This window comes from Columba livia, chromosome 1, assembly GCF_036013475.1.
Source record: "Columba livia isolate bColLiv1 breed racing homer chromosome 1, bColLiv1.pat.W.v2, whole genome shotgun sequence".
Classification (NCBI taxonomy): domain Eukaryota; kingdom Metazoa; phylum Chordata; class Aves; order Columbiformes; family Columbidae; genus Columba; species Columba livia.
The window spans coordinates 42,406,789-42,425,015 of record NC_088602.1 but is presented as its reverse complement, the minus strand read 5'-3'; the positions used below and the strand labels follow the sequence as shown (position 1 = coordinate 42,425,015).

Here is an 18,227-nt window from a genome sequence, read left to right as displayed (position 1 = left end):
ACTTTATAAATGTAACTATTCCTACATTTGCAACCTCATCTAGGTGTTCCTGCTCCAGTGGAGGAATTGGACTGGATGATCTTGCGAGGTCTCTTCCAGTCCTTAGTATTCTGTGATTCTGTGATTTATACAGTCCTGAAATTACATTCAGCCCTTTGAAGACAACCACGAGGCTGACATGGCCCCCAGTGAAAATGAGCTTGACACCCTTGGTATACAGAAATCTAAGACTATCACATCATTGACAGGTTATTATGTGAAGCAATCAATCTTCTGAAGGAATAAAATTAGTTTTGTTTGACAAGAGCTATTTTTCATAAAGCCATGTGGAGTGGCATTCATTTTATTCCTGTTTGTTAATCCTTAATTAATCAAATCTGAAATCAGTGTTTCCATTTTCACTTTGAATATGCAAGTTGTTCACTTGTTCACTGCAATTTGAATATATATATATTTATTTATTTATATACATATATTTAACTCTTTATAGAGAAAACTTACTTTTACTGTCTCTCATCCTCTCTTCCATTTCAGGAGTTACAGTGCTTGAAGGGCCTATTTATGCAGTTGGAGGACATGATGGCTGGAGTTACCTGAATACAGTTGAGAGGTGGGACCCTCAAAGTCAGCAGTGGACATTTGTGGCAAGTATGTCAATTGCCAGAAGCACTGTTGGAGTAGCAGCATTAAATGGCAAGTGAGTAGGGTATTCTTATATACAGTTGAAACACATTTCTTAGAGGGACGAATAACTGTGACACACAGTAGTTAGTAACTTTTAGCGTATTGTAACAGAGGTTATCTTTTAAAATAGTTGTGCATACATTCTTATATCTCATGGCTCTTACATTTATTTGTAGTAAGTAATTTATAGATTTTTTCCACATTATTTTTGTTTTATATTTATATCAAATGCTTAAGAATATAGACCTGAAATTTCATTGTGTATGGTATAAACCAATTCAGGGCAAATTTTCAGTTGATTCATCTGACTTTTATGTGTTGTATATGTTAGCTCTAGTTACCAAACTGAGTTTATCCATCTCATATAGTCATATACCAAGTGATAAGATTTGTTTTATATACAGCTTGTACCTGATTTCAGCTAAACATTGACCCATGAAACCTTTTTTTGTCTGAGGGCAACCACAATCACACAGGAATTAAACAGAAATTTGATCCTCAGCAAACCAGTCAGACTGCATTACACATGTAATTCTAGTTGTGTTCAGACTCTAAGTTTCTCTTTTTTAATTTTCCATTTCTAAAGTTTTAATGTGGCATTCATTAAAACTCATTTTACAGTAATGTGATATTTTGTGTTACTTGCTGCTTATTACTTTTGAAGTACATGCTCTTAGCTATGTAGCTAAAAGGAATATGATGTGAACCACAATAATTTAGAGGTAGGGGAGGAATTCATCACACCTAAATTCAGATATTTCTGTATAGACAACTACAATTGATCCAACAGTCCTAAACTTACGTTATGGTCAATGGCAGAAATACGCACTTTTAGGATATCATTTGTCTTACTTATTTGAGACATTTATGTTAGGACAACATGAAATATGCTCTGTAAGTGCCTGTTTGTCTCCACTAACTATATAGGAAACCTGAGGACTCTGTCTCAAATTCTGACTTCTATGGCTGTGATATCTTAAGTGGTAAAGCTGAAACCCCTGTAGACATCTAAACATAAATAAAAGGCAGTCTGTAAAGGATCCCTTGGGAATGGTAGGAGCAATGGAGTAAGGCAAATTTCTGTAATAATATTTTCTACATACTTTATTGCTACTGAACAGCAAGGAAGAAAGGATGAGAAACAGCTGCAGATGTGGGATGGAATGAGGGTAAATGATATTAAAAAGTAGTTAATAAAAGTTAAATTAAATATACCTACGTAAAAAAGAAGGACTTATTAAGGCTATTGGGTTTCTTAGTAGACCATGATATTGCGCAATTCAAAAACCCACTAAATTTTGCCTTCTCGATTTCTTCTAGTTGCAAATCATTCAGTTTTGATTATACAGTTGGATAAACTCTCAAAAATCTTTTCTATTAGGTCACACTTGACATGCCTAAGATACAAGCTTGAAGTAAGTAGGCTGAACTGATTTCTGGGTTTGTCAGACTCTTTCCTCTGACTGTACAAGTGACTGAATATAAAAGTCAAACAAGGAGCTTAATTTAGCCCACAAACCACACTTACGAGACCTATAGGAGATAGTGTACCTTTCTGAAGCAGCAGCAGGATGCCTGACAGAATACCCATAGTCCTATCATTATGACAATAAGCAGATTTTTTTTTCTGTGTGTCTGTAATCTCAAATTAATTAAAACTACAGGCTGTAAAAGTATTGGCTAATTTTATAAGTTTATCATATTACAATTGTGCCCTAGTCGCAGAGTAGCTCTGAATTAAATAGGCTTTACTGGAATCATGCGTTATTAATATTATATTATTTAATTTGCAGTATCATATACTCAGGTGATCTACTTCTCATCCATGACGTTAGGAGTTAGTTTTATGTTGTGAAATCATCTGCAAACCAGTGAAGCTTAATTGTCATTGCTTTCTGTTACAAGTCACCATGGCACTGAAATGTTCTAGAGTGGATCAAATGGACAAAGCTGTTTTAATAACCCTGTTAGTCTGAAAGAATCTGGTTTCAATAGTGTATGGGTCATGTAACAAACTAGCAGAGACAAGATCTAGACAAATAACCCTGCAAATAGCGATGTAAAATTATGAAGAGCTCTATATGATTATGTATATATATCCCAGGTATGTTTCTTTTCACAGTTTAGCATGCATTTAATGCTTCTCAGTTAATAAGTGCTCAGTTGAATTTTGCATTACTTCCATAGCAGACTTTTAAATTAAGTCAGTTATCTGTGTCTCAGAAAGGTGAAATGGACATCACTGAAAACTGAAAAGCAGTGGTCTCACTGAAGCATATAGCAAATACACTACTGATTTTTATATATATATATATATTTTTTTTTATCTGAATAACCATCTTTAAAAAACATCCCATATGTCTAGAACTGAAGCTTGAAAACATATGTAAGGACCAAACCTTTCAACTCTTTGTTGCTATTCTTAACTACACTGCTGTTCCACACAACTGACATATGCTGCATTCCTCATCTGAGCTTTTCACTTTGAAATAGGCAAAGAGTTATGGATTTTTTTAAAATAAATTCTATGAATATTAAAAATGGATCCCTCAATGCAAAAGAAGATGTTGTCTTTAATATTCAACAAAGGAGAAACTGTTTTAGTATGGGAGTTCATAGGAGCCTTTTCATGGTTATTCCTTATATTTCTTTTCTTGTGCACTGAGTTAGTTAAATAAGTAGATAAATAAAATGCAGAAGGGTTAAACTATATTTGAAGTGAGAGAGCTAGAAATTATTTTATGTGTTTATCTCCCATACTGCTTTGCCACTTCACATAAAAGGGATACTATATGCCAAATATCTCAGACATGAACTTCTTTAATAGTTGAATAATGTAGTCTCTTTTGTGTTTCAATGCTGAAAACTATTCCCTTCGTGATCATCTATACTGCTATAGACTGCTTCATTGGTTTTCCAGTTAAAACCATATTAAGCAGAAAAAATTGAAACATTTTAACATAAAACTGGATGAAAATTACATTTTTCTATACGTAAAAAATAAACAAAAAATTAAAAATAAAACAAGCAAGCCCCCAATAAACAAATAAAAACAAATAAAAACTTTTAAATTCTCATCTCCTTAGGCTCTGGATGATGGGTTTGTAAGTAAATGCTTATTAGTTTTTAATATATTAAACCTTTTTATGCTTATTTATGTATTTGAAGCTCACTTATATAGTCTGTGTAAGTAAATCATCAATTATTTTGCTGCTCAAACAAATGGAAAATGATGCTATCTGAATTTGCCAAATAGAAATGTATGTTGTTTCACTGAAATACATTTTTAAATTTAAGCTGAAAATGCTATCAAAATATTTCAAAAAACCTGAAAAGGATTGGTCAACACATGCATCATAATCCAATCTGAAAAAAAAAACTTTTAACTCTTGAAGTTACAAAATCTTGATCTTTTCAGAAAAAAAGAAATATCTGAAGGTTTTTTTTTTTGTTTGTTTGTTTGGTTATTTTTTAAAGTTTAGTCCTGTTGACAACGTTATTTTATATAATCCAGTTGCATTATTACATTTTGAGGTTGCAGTGCAATATTCCTTTTCTTAAACAGATTTCTAAACCTAAGGTGCAGCTAGAACAAATAATAAAAGGGATAGGTGGGTTTCTAGATAAAAGTAGGACACACAGCACATTTTTTCTACAGAATTTCAATCAAGCAGCTGATCTGCTGCTACAAAGGAAAAAAATAGCTAAGATGGAAAAAAAAAGTGATGAATAGTATAGGGATTTTAAGAAGAAAAGAACTGCATGTGACTACTAGGACATCACAAAGTTACTGGTGGAATTTTTAAAGATCAGCCTTGGAATAAAGGAGTGTAACAGCAGGAAAATGCTAGTTAAATTATCAGGCCATTCAAAATTATATGAAAGGGAACATTATCATATGGGACATTGATCTATTCTACAGAAGTATTTGGATGACCTTAAGAAGCAGTACAAATGGGATATTTAATAGTTTATATGTGAATAAACAAGCCTTGTATTTGAAGAAAATCGATAGTATAAAGTGGCAGAAGAGGGAAAAAGCCTGTACCTTGTTAGTATAGAAAAAACAGTAGGATAAATCTGTGAAAAAAGGAAATGCAACTGAAGAACACATAAAATTTTCTTCATTGTGGAAATATTTATTTTATTTGGATTACTGTGTTCAATTCTGGTCATACATATTAAAGAAAGTTTAATGGAAATTGCAAAGTTTGAAGAGTTGATTATAAAGTATGCCTGTCATACCTAAGAAAAGCAAGAGAAGTATTACAATTAGCAAAGGAACAGATGGATACAAATAGATAACATTCAGATGGGGAAGTAAAGATAGAATAACAATGATAGGGAGTAAACAGGGTGTACACAAAACCCTGTTCAGGTTCTAGATGCATATTTATTGGTTCATATAAAGGATTTATTGTCTATTTTCATGTGACACCAAAGATTGGAATCCAATAATTTACCCTTTTAGTAACATGTCTTTGTTTTCCCAAATCAGCAATTGGTGCTGTGTAGCAATGATCTGTATTGAGATTTTGGAAATTCTGTCTCCTTAATCTTCATACTCTTTTTATAGTTAAACAATAAGGGAACTGTGAAGGATATTAAAGATATTAGCCTTAGCATGTGTATGTATGTATGTATGTATGTATGTATGTATCTATCTATCTATCTATCTATCTATTTATTTATTAAAAGAAAACAAACAAACAAATAAAAACTTGATGCTTCAGTAGCTACTGTAGGACTTGCCATGACTGCAGATTTTCCTGGGAGGAATCATGGTCAGTATCTCCTCCTGCCTTGTTACTGTTAACAACCCTATTACATAGATTGGAAGAGAAAGAGTGCACGATCTCTCACATCCGCAACAAATATGGGTGTTAAAACATTAATTGTGGACTGGAGACTTGCACTAACTTAGAAATTTAAACAAATTGGGAAAGGATGGTGCTTTTCATATATGATAATACAACAACTCAGAAGTTGGAATGATTTGTTTGAATAGTTCTTTGGGGACTGACATAAACACCATATAACTATTATGCAGTATATACTATGTAACACTAGTATTCTACAGTTTACAGGTTATAATGCTGAAGCCATAGTACTTTTCTGCCAAGGAGCCAGAAGTATAAAAAAAATATTGTACTTTCCAGAAGTTTTTAAAAATTGTCATTTACTGTTTCAAGATTATGTCTTAATTTCTTCATTTTTAAAACCAAGAACAAAAAAAAAAAAAAAAAAAAAAAAAAATCTAGTTGGCAGTTTCAATCCAATAAATACTAATCTTTTCAGTAACTTAAAATGTAGTTGCCTCCAAGACTGCAGTAGCTATTTACTAGCTTTCTATTGACAAGTCTCTAGTATATGAAACATGCATTCTCTAAGAATACTGAACCTTTACGCTACTTTGTCATGCAATTTAATTTCAGAACAAACTTTGTTCTTAATGGGGAAACTGTAAATAAAAATGAAATTAAGTTTACAAACTTTCCTCTGGAATATGTACCTAAAAGAGGCTTTCTGTATCCTATAGATTTATGTTATTACAAATCATTGTGTGACACAACCACAACTGAATCTTTTTTAGATTTTCCTATTATATGGCCCTAAAAATGAAATTATAAAAATAAACTCCTGAATTTTTACTTGGAAATTATCAACATCCTTTTCATGTAACTATAGTTTTCTCAGCAGAAAGTTTGGCCCTTTAGTCTTGTTCTCACAGATATCAATAAATCTGTGCTACAGAGTGAAAAATTACTTTAGTTGTTAATATGATCTGTGGATTGACTTCAAATGGTAGAACATCACAGCAGCACACTGAGTTAAGCATCAAATATAATGACTTTGGCACACATTGGGAAGCAGTTCATTCACAGGATAACATCTTGTGGAACCAAGGAGAATGGAGTTCTGCCCTTTATTAATCCTCAAAAATGTGCTTAAGTGAACTTGATATTTCCACCTGCTGCTGTTGTTTATATCAAATATCACACCACCTCTTCCCTAGGCAGCCTGTTCCAATGCCTGACAACCCTTTCCAGGAATAATTTTTTCCTAATATCCAATTTAAACCTTCCCTGGTGCAACTTGAGACTATTTCCTCTTGTCCTATGACTTGCTACCTGGGAGAAGAGACCAACACCTTCTATGCTACAACCTCCTTTCAGGTAGTTGTAGACAACAATGAGGTCTCCCCTCAGCCTCCTTTTCTCCAGGCTAAACAGCCCCAGCCCACTCAACCACTCCTCATCAGACTTGTGCTCCAGACCCCTCACCAGCATGAGGCAGCCCCAGCCTCTTCTCACAGGGACCCCTGCAGCCTCCTGCCAGCACCTGGGCTCTTGCAGCCAGTAAAATTGCAATATTGATTTTTCCACACTAAGTCATGAAGTAGTTTCCACATACTGGACATCTTTGTGTTGAGTTAGGAGATCAAGTTTCCTGCAAAATGTTGTCTAGATAGAGCTTGGAAAATAAAGGATTATTAGAAAAGAGTAAGGAAGCCATTTAAATTAGGCAAAAGTAAAAGACGAAGAATGGGGATGGACTTCAAGTACCCAAGCAGCAAGTGTGCTCTGGGGCATATGGACAGCTCTGGCCAGGATTCACCTTATTTTTATAGCAATTTTGAAAAAAGCTAAGTTGAACACTTTCAAATCATTGAAGCTTTCAGGAAGTTGGTACCAAGGCTCTATCAGTGATTCTTGTTTCATAAGTTTCGTACCAAAGGAAACAGCCAAATGCTCAAAAACTCTTGAAGAGGAGTAATAATTTATAATTTCAAGAAAGATGTCAAAATTATGATTCGTGATTTTTTTATTCAAGCATGAAAATGCAATGCAAGTACTAAAGGCAAGATGCTTAAACTGACACAGAGGTATTTTCATTTATAGGAACAAAACCCTGAATATACATACTCTTAATCCAATCCAACACATTCAACATTGGAGTTGTTAGGGAAGCCTCGTCTTTCTCCATCAATTATGTTTCCTTCCTTTTTCCTGTTTATCTTCGTCACTGATATTTGAATGTATTCGCTTTTCATATCTTTATTGAAAGATAATCCAACATTAAAATGTGATTTGGTGTTTCATCCTTTATGAAATAATTTTTTATCAATTGGCAATGTGAGATTTTGTCTGTTGCTTGATTATAAGTGATCAAATTTAGAATAGTGTCCACATTCTCTGAATTCTAGATAAGCATTCATAGAAATAGAGCATACAAATGATTTTTTTTAAAAAACATATAAGCATACACGTATTTACTATTTTGTCCCTTCATATCTATGCAAATTCATTTGTTATGTTTTCAGTTTCACTTGTTATGGTGAGAAGCTCTAATAACATCTAGCTTTGTTAAATAAAAAAGAAAAAAATTTTATTTAATTCAGTTACATTCATTCAGTTCCACCACTTGTTCCACAAGTTTTGCAATAGTTGAATTCATTTAGTAATGGATTTCCATAAATTTGATTATTGTCTTAGCAGTACTTTTCCAGCTATTCTCTTTTTCATGTTGAATGGAAACCACAGAGGGCTGGCCAATACAGATGCTGGTAAATGTGCAAGAGAACATTTTGTTTTCAGGTCATTTAATGAAACAAAGCTGAAATGAAACTTCTGTTATTTATATCAATATCATGCCTGTGGTAAATAGCAATTGCTTTAGTTTAATGTGTCCCTTATGACTATTATGCATTATTACAAAGTGAACATCAGAAAATTTAGCTTGCTGAACCTTTATTTTCAAGAAAATAGCAAAACTCAAACTAAATTAATAGATGCACAAGAAAGGTTCTCAAAATTGTCTTGCAGCAAGTCACTCACAGGAATATATGCTATCTGTACTCACCTCGGAAAGGCATAGGTTAATAATTCCAAAAAGTCTTTAATAGCAGTTCAGTGTTTGGCACAAGAGAATTAGCAATGTATTACATTCATATAACCACCTACAAAACTTGATTGCGTGGCTGATTACATACTCCTCCAGGAGTTCTGCTTCTTTGCCTTTCATGCATCATATAATAAACTATCTGTGGCATTTTCTCTTAGCAGAATCATTAAGGCTTATTACTTATTCAGTCATGGTCTGATCTTTTGTACTTTTGCACACAAAGTAATATTTCCTATGTGGGGGTCCCATGCAGCTCAGTGAATGTACAATTCAGTTAAATATGCATCATATTCTCTCTTTTTCAGACAAGATTTAACTTTGTTTTCTACATCCAGCCTGCAAACTAGGAGTCTCTACAGAGACTTCTTTTTATGTGGCTAGACTAGCATTAATAAGGGCTAGAACAGATAAGAGTTAGGTAAATATAGGTGAGTCTTAGAAGAGGACAATAAAAAAACATTAAACTTTACAGTAAAGCTGATATTTTTCCTATAGTCTGAGGCAGACGCATATGCAGACTTCTGAAAGTCTGACTTTTAATTCTTATCTTTAGTGGGAGATGGAGTACGAGAATCCCAGCCTGTCTCAAATATTACTTAGTGCCTATGTACTGGGACCTGAAGGAAGCTCTTGTTCGGTGCAGTTGGAGAAGTCTAGAGATATTCCCCTGACCAAATGTATGCATTTACTCAAATTACATACACACATACATCCGTGTGTGTATACACATGTGCATATACTTACTTTCTTATTTCCACATGTATGTATGTCTGGAAAGTTATTTAAACATCTAAATCTTACTGAAATTAAAGAAAGCTAAATATCTAATTTGATACTCAACTAAATATCTTCATGGACAACAGCCCTTACAGCAGCTATCAAATATCTGTTGTACTCAGCAGAACAAATATCCTGTCATCTCCACTGTTAACTGATATTTCAGTTTTTCTAATTTGAAACTTGATTAACTTCTTAAAAACTAATATTGGGGTAAGATGAAACACCTTTTGATTCAGTAGACCAGCTTCAGCTGGATCTTTCACTATTGGTCGAATTCATTGAATTGAGAAGGATTTATTCATTGTGAAGGTCACAAACTAAATGAGCTAAGACATTTTTTCAAGTCATCCATATAATTGCAATGCACTAATAATTTTCATACTTCAGTAAAAACTAGGGATGTGGCTTAACATTATTAAATAAATTAAGTATTAATATGCTGTAATAGTGATTTTTAAAGCTGAAGTAACACTTTGAAATTTCATGCCAACCTAACAAGATAGAAGAGTGTGACTGCAACAATTATATTTCCCATCGAACAGGTTTTTTATGTTTTGTTCTGGTTTGGTTTTTTTTTGCTTGAGGGTTTATTTTCTCTTATGTCTTATCGATGATCCAGTTATTCTTTTACTAGTCCATTTGAACTAAGAAAAATATTATACTTGGCATACATAATTAGTCATGTAAAGAGAGAAAATGTTTTGTAATTCATGCTTTTTGCCCACAGTATTCTTAATGACTACGAATAACTTTAAAATCAATATTTTATGAATGAACTTGTCTTATACTGAAATATATCAGTGCTTTCTCTTGTCGACAAAAAGAATGCTTCCCCATCTCTGTGTGTTTCCATAAAAGATCTTATGTTCTCTACTCAACTAGAGAATAACAGGAAATTTGACTTACAATAATATTAATTACTTACTATGTATTTTATAAATTAAATTAATTTTACAAAACCCTTTTGCAATGGGAAGAATGACAAATTTCAAGGACTAACTCATCAGCCTTCGAATGTTTTTGTAGAAACTTTTAAAAATCTTGTCACTGTTCCTACTATATTTTACTCTAAATATAACTTGACTTATACACAAAATTTATACATTAATTTAAATTCTATAGAAGTTATTTCAGGTTATTTTATGACAGTTTTGACACTGCTGCTGTTTTATAAATATGTTGTTTATTAACTGCTGTTTTTGATCAAACTCTTTTCTCAAAAGACATTCTGCCTCCTACTGTAGGGAAGAGGGGACATAGGCTGAAAATATTCTTCCTTAGTTGTAGACACCACAAAAATATGTAGAAATTTTTTAACACTTTAGTCAAAATTGTGCAATAAATTGTTACTGAGACAGAACAAAATGGATCAGCTCTGTGGTCTAAAATTATTATACCCACAAAGAAGATGAATATTATAAAGACATTACCTCAGTCTAACGCAGAGTAATCCTGTTATTTAATGACAGATTCTCTATTTTTTAAAATAAATAAGAGAGTAAATAAAAGGTCTTAAATTAATTTATTTATTTATGGCTTTTTTGATCTTATTTTTTTTTTCCTTGGGCCAAACTGTATATATTTTTTATTTACTCCACTACTGCGTTACTGCACCAAATGCATGAAATACCATTCCACATTTACACAAATAAATAAGACTTCATTAATGCTTTCCATTCAGAAAATTATCGTCTTTTTCAACTTTTGCCAGTGAACTACTGTTTATTGGTATAAGTAAGGCAGCATGGATAGATACCTTTCCTCTCCTACAGTCTGACTCCCAGATCAGGTATGGGCTGATTGAGCAATACAGAAGTCCAGCACCAATTACAATTATTACCTTTCCCTCACTTCTACCAGGCAGATATGCTTTGTGCAAGAGCAATTCTCTGTTGCTCTTTCAGGCATGCTGAAAGGGCAGAAAAGGGTACAAAGGAGCCTAAGGAAAAGACTGGATATGCCCTTTGATATTCACAGTGCAAGAATTTTGAAAGGTAAAACCTCATTAAGAAATGCAGCAAAGGCATCATTCAACTGTTTTCACAAGCCATACTACCTCACATCAAAGACAGTCTGGTCTTTTGAGGTTGACTTGTCAAACTGAATTTGAAAATGGCTTTTCTGATTAGTTATCAAAGTTTTGTAATGATAGCAGTGAGATAAGTCCTTTTGATCCAGCTGGCGATGATTCCTCCAAGGGTCTCAAACATCTCCTGCATTTTCTAACCATTTTGTAATATATATACACAGAAATATTTAGGAATCTGTATCCATCTTAATACAAAAAGAAGTGACCAAACCCTGAAAAGACAAATTTCCAGCACAGAGGAGAATGAGTTTGGTCTAAATTAATTTCTATACACAGTGTGTGAATAAGATGAAATATAGACCATTGTGGAATAAAATCTATAACATCTCCACGGGCAAAAAAATTGTTGTGATCAGTACTCACTACTGTATGCTTTCTTTTCCATTTAGTTCTTCCCCTCTAAACAGTGATAATTATAGTAGAAATCCCAACAATTTCGATGGGATACATAAGGAGGTGCAATTAAGTTGACAGAATATTCCCAAGTCAAAAATAAATGCAGATATGACTTTTCTGTGATCTTGATTATTTTTATTTCTCAAGCCTTTTTTTTTTTTTTTTAATTCCACAATGTTGAAAATAAAAGCCTTACAATATTATAGGTGTTGAAAAGCTATTAAGAGAGATGACCTCTACAAGAAGTCTACAGACATCAGTAATCAGTGAGAAATAGAAAAAAAAAATCAGCTATGTGTTTGATGCTAAGTTAGATTTTTGAGGATCATATATATACTATCCTGATGGTAGATGTACAGTAAAAGAACAGACAGAAGAAGTACGTAAGGTAGGGTAAAATTACTAAAATAATATTGTATATTAACAATGTCAGATTAACAAACAAAGCAAAATTTGAGGAACCTGACTTTGCTAAATTCAGACTCACTGGATTATCTATCGTGTCTGAATTCTGTAAGTACATGCACATGAAAATGAAAGTCTACTTATAAGTATTTTCAACAAATCATTCAGAGCAGTGGTAGTATCTGGTAACTGAAGTTACAGAATTTAATATAGTTAAGATGTCTAAGAGTAGCACTTGCAATTGCAGGACTGATATCTGATTTCAGTAATTCAAGGTTTTTAGACTTTCTAGAAAAATACATTATAATTTTCCCTTTAGAAAAGTTTATTCTAAACTATTACCAAGAAAGACAAAGCTGAAAAAGTTGATTAATTCAAAGTCATATAATAAAATAGGATTTTGAACCCTAAGAAGAAAGTAAGGCTACTAAATATCTTTGGATGCAAGTATTGCAAAAGTTTCATTCAGCTGTACAGTATCCTGAATATTCAGCACCAGTTGCAGAGTTGTTCTGCAGTAATTTTTGGCATTTGTGACTACGTATTGGGAAACTCAGCTTAAGAGTGGAAGCAATTCCTGACTGAGGTGTTCAGGTTCAGCCATAACCGTATCCTTAAGACAATTTCTCAATTTCCAACTTTTATTTGACTGAAGTAGACCTTTGTGAAATAAAATTTTATTTTTAGTCTTATGAGCTATTCCTTGCTGAGATATAAACACAATCAAATCCTAAAATGATGATTCAAAAATCTGATTTTGGAAATTAATTTTGTTTTGTTCTGAATAGCATAGGTCCCAATCACTGGATGAAATTTGTATCTGTTACTTATGAGTAGTATTTGCTTTTTCTTTACCAGCAATTCAGTAATGCCTCTGCTGTATTTTACTAGCTGTCTTAGTTGAAATAAATGAATGAAAAAGTGTGCTTCACTTTCAGTGTCGAAATGTCAGCTTATAGAGTTATTTCATTCGAAAGAGAATTCAATAGTTAAGAACTTTTCATACCATAAGAAAACAACAAAGTGGCAAGTATTTAGACTGGGGAATACATGTTATTCCCACTGAACTCTGCAGAAGTGTTGGCACTTTACATTTTTTCATATTGTATGAAGTGTTTAGGTGTCCAAATATTTACTTAGAAGTCTATGTGGAAACTTCAGGCTTGTTAACCATGATCTTTATTTTCAGAGATCAGTTCACTTATCTACATGTAATTGTCTACTGCCATTTGGATGGGCTTAGGATAGCCTGCTTGACCTCCCACAGTAACTCCTACTTCTCCTGTGTAGTCTTTGTCATATCTGTCACCTTGCAGGGAATGTCACCATACCCTAGATGTCACAGCTAACATCTGATCACTGTCTTTGGACATCTGAACCACATCCCATCTTTGAAAATAAAGATAATATCCTTGCAGACACCTACATGTAAATAAATTTACATTACTATTAATGTATAATAGATGTATTTGGATCACATGCTCAATTTTTTCAGTGCTGTTCTGTACTCCTGCTTAAGAAAATGTATAGTTGTGGCTGGTGAACCCAGTCATTCTTTAGGCTAGGCTGACTACCCTGAGCATAGCAGAAATTTAGACACTGCAGACACGCAGGGATTGACACTTACGTGTAGGTGTCTTAATCTCTAACTACATCTCACCTGGGGCCACAGAAATAGTTGCAAAAAATGTATTTGCTTTGACATCTCTTAAAGAGGTACATAGATTCTCCTGGCTACTTTAGTTGGAGCACAAGTATATCTGTCAGGCAATACCAAAATGTTCTGTGGCTTCAGTGATATATTCAGTTGTTGTAATAGTACTTCCTTATTCATCAGCATTCGTTCCAACAAAACATGATGGTAAATGCACATTTAAGTAGATCTGAATTCATGGAGTGCTTAGAACAGTAAAAGCTTCCAAATAAATTATTGCTTCACACAGTCAGCCTTTACATCCTAAATTGCTCAGTGGTTGGACGTGAAAGTAGCCTGTGTTTCTATTAGTTAATCTCCAAGCACTGTAGGAAAGGCAACAGACTGCAAAAGAGTTCATATAAGAAATGAATGCAACATGGTAATAATGGGAAAAAACAATCATAACCATTTCTTCATGGAAACCATTATAAAGGGAGGAAGAAAACAAGTTTCTTGCCTGCAGGTAGTTACAAATATAACATTTTCTTTTGTTAAACCACATTTTTGCCATTTGGAATTAAAAATATTTCCAGAAGTTTTCAGTGACTTCTCTGCAGAACTCAATCCTCATAATATACTCTGATGAAGAAAAGCAACATGCAGTGCCTGGGGCTGTAATTATCTTACTTGCTGAGCAGACATGTTAATGTCAGTGTGGGCAAGACTTTTCTTAAGTATAACCAAGATCCTTGAAGCTGAGGTAGTACCTTTTTTAAAATCCATATTTAAAACATAATGGGATATTATTTTCTGCAATATGCTACATATTTGATCTCTACAGTAAGTGTAAAATTAATTCTGGACATGAGTGTCCCATTGACAGTTTTCTGTGTGGAATAGGCTGAATACTAGAGCAAAGACAGACTATAGTTTTCAGTTTTTCATATACTTTGCATTTTACCATACGGAGCTTGTGCAGTACCTCTTTTTGTTTGTTTGTTTGTTTAGGTTTTTTGTTTGTGTTTTTGTTTGTGTTTTTTGTTTGGTTTTAATATGGAAGAATCAGAAGCTTGTGAATCTACTCAGTATTTAAGAGTTATACAAGATAGAATATTAAAATACAGGACAGCAGCTGTCAGACTAATTCCCACTACTTTGATGCACAATAAAAACACAGAGAAACTATAATGAATGGATTGCATATTTCTTGTTTGTCTGGTTTACCAATTACAGCTTAGCACTTTCACTTTCACCTCAGAGATGATGAGTGGTTAGGAACCAACCTTGCTTGCATGATTTATAAATCTATAGAGACAAATCTACATTTCACTTATGGCACTCTTGGCAGTATATGCTGTAATTGAAGAATGAAAATATCTATTACCAGAAAGAAAATATTGCTTTTTCTATTCAGGTGGACTAAGAACTATGTAGTGTGTGAATTTGGTAATAATACTATAATGATCTATGTTTGCTGGCCTTATGAAATTCGTATGATTTTGAGAGATTATACTTTTTTCTTTCTCCTATTTGCTGATGTCAGATAAAAAAACTCAGATGCTACTTGTTTTTACTTCTACAGTTCTGAGCTCTTGTTTTATTAACATTTTTATTTGTGTGGACTTCCCTAGGTTATATTCAGTTGGAGGTCGGGATGGAAGTTCGTGTTTGAGTTCAATGGAATATTATGATCCTCACACAAATAAATGGAATATGTGTGCTCCTATGTGTAAGAGAAGAGGAGGTGTAGGAGTGGCTACATGTGATGGCTTTCTTTATGCAGTTGGAGGCCATGATGCTCCTGCTTCTAACCATTGTTCTCGACTGCTGGACTATGTAGAAAGGTATACTATTATACATGCATTTTTTTGAATACAGAATTATGTCCAGTAGCATCATTTTCTTAGACAATTAATTGTAAAATTAAACAGATATTTTACCCCATGAAATGCCAAATCATTATTTACTTGAAAAATTTCATAAAGGTTTGCAGGAGGCAGTTAATTTGAAGGTTATTTTCTCTCTCTCTCTTTTTTTTTTTTTTTTTAACAGTGTTATTATATATTACCATAGATACAAAAATTCACTGTTTACACATCTCGTTTAAGAAATCTTTGGTTTTAAGACATCTTTGGGTTTAAGACATAATATTAGACATTGCACAGTCATACACTAAACCTTCCAGAGACAGAAATATAGTCTTGAAATAATTTTATAACACCAGTATTTTGTAATTCTAAAAACATAGCTGCGCAAAGAAGAAATAGAGAACTACGTAAGTAATGGATATTTACCATACATGGCATTGCTTCCTTTAGCCACACTGCCACTTCCTGATATACAAATATAAGCGTTAAACACTGTATTTATAGTACCCTGAATTTTGCAAGTGGATATTCTACAAATTCAATAATACCTAGAGGGGTAGTAGGGCACAGTTGGAGTGATTATAGCTTTCAGTTTGAAGGCACTCTTCAAATGCTTTATGAAGGCTCGACATTTTTATGTTTCTCTATGCTTTAAAATAGAATAGGTAAAATATACTCTCTAAATATGTACATGTTCCAAAGGTTAAAGTAAATATGTTTGAGTAGTTGGTTTATCCTAACAAGTAAAGACAGGTGCTGAGAGAGACTTATCTATTTAGTTATTTTCTGAAGGGGTTAAACTGTAATTAAATGTCAGTTGTTGTTTCTGCTGAATCTGGCTTGTCATTTACTGATTACCCCATATGCAATCCAAAAATTATACATAAAACTTACTCCCTATGTTATGCACATGATTTTGCTCAGTCTTAGACTCATTCCCATCTCTACTTACGTAAGCGAAGATCATAGATTGCCAAATACTTTACTTCTTGTCTCCAACAGATGGAAAATTAATCAGAGAAATCTGATGATGTCTGTACTTACAGATCCTACCCTCATGAGCTTCCATTTATAAGGAACAATAATCAGAATTTTCAATAAAATAAATGTATTTTAAGACTACTGGTGACAATATTAATAAGTATGGAATCTTTCCAACTACTTCTGCTTATTGGTACTTGTAAGGGAGATACTCTTTTATTTTTCAGTCCCTGAGAAGAAAACCCTTCTGGTGTTGAAGACAAATCGCATCCTATCACATTTGTTCTTCTCAGGAAGGGTTATAACAATGAACTATACCACATATCCTTAAACTATTTCATGTACTGATATCTGAATGACATTATACAGTGTTCCTCCTCTAGGTATTCTTGCATTTTTAGCAAAAACTGTGCATAATGTGCTGTATGGGCAGTTAGCTTACACACCAAAAGTTGGGACTACCAAATCAAATCAGAATTTGTAAGGCTATTAGCTAGCATAGAGTGGATGTGAATTAACCACTGGACTCCACTAAATATATGAAAAAAACTCTTATGGGCCTCCAGTGATTTATAAGTCTACAAGGTGGCTGGGATGTGGTTTAGTGTGTCTATTTTTACTTTCAAAAATAATGCTTCATCTTCAAAGAATAAAAACATCTCAATAACTTAGGAAACTAAAGACTAGTAAGTGATAATGAGGTCTATTATAGTAAGTTAATTTATATCTCTCTGAAAGTTTTACTTTCTGTAAATATCTAGGGCATCTTTTTTAACTAAGTTTGTTCTTCAGGAATGAGTCTCTGCTCCAGTAATTTTTTCATTCTGATACATCCTGATAGGATGTGCTTTATTCAAATATCAATTTGTTTCTGGAATATTGTCAAGCCAAACATAATGTTTAAAAATTTATTTTTGAGATCATGTAAATCTAGTGAGGACAGATCTGTGTATTTTAAATGCTAGTGCTGAAATCCCATGGATTTCCTATGGATTCAGACATTCTAAAATAAAATGTTATGTTTGCTTGCTCTTCACAAGCTAGGAAAGTACAACATTTTATGCATTATTAAAAGTAAAATAACTATTTCCTTTTTAAGAATTATGAAATTTTTTAGATATTTTGGAAGATTTTATAAACTTGCTTTCTTTTCCAAATGTTACTCAAAGCTTGACAGCTATAAAAAAAATCAGCAGGTGATGTATAGTTTTTACCCTCTATCTCACCTTGATTTCAAATTGACTTCTTTCCAGATTCAGGAACTTTCATCATAACCCCCCTCACCCTAGGGCATACCTGGTTATTATAAAGGTGAAATATACAGTTGTTTTTAGCAGACAAAAGGATATAAGCTATCTCAGACATTTTCCTAGCAATTACAAAAACCAAGTTCTTGTGCAGTTCTGTTTTGTTGACAGCACAGAGTTATAATAATTCTGTTTAGCCTTGTGTATCTGTTTATTAAAAAAAAAAAAAAAAGGCC

At 33.1% G+C, this 18,227-nt stretch overlaps 1 protein-coding gene across 1 annotated transcript in view; it reads left to right on the top strand.

The window, feature by feature from the left end:
- KLHL1 (kelch like family member 1) overlaps nucleotides 1-18,227 on the top strand; it is a 215,519-nt gene that overhangs the window by 183,863 nt on the left and 13,429 nt on the right. Inside the window, exons 8-9 of the mRNA XM_005501782.3 lie at nucleotides 535-697; nucleotides 15,527-15,739. Of these exons, the coding sequence (XP_005501839.2) occupies nucleotides 535-697; nucleotides 15,527-15,739 (376 nt within the window). The remainder of the gene's footprint in view (nucleotides 1-534; nucleotides 698-15,526; nucleotides 15,740-18,227) is intronic.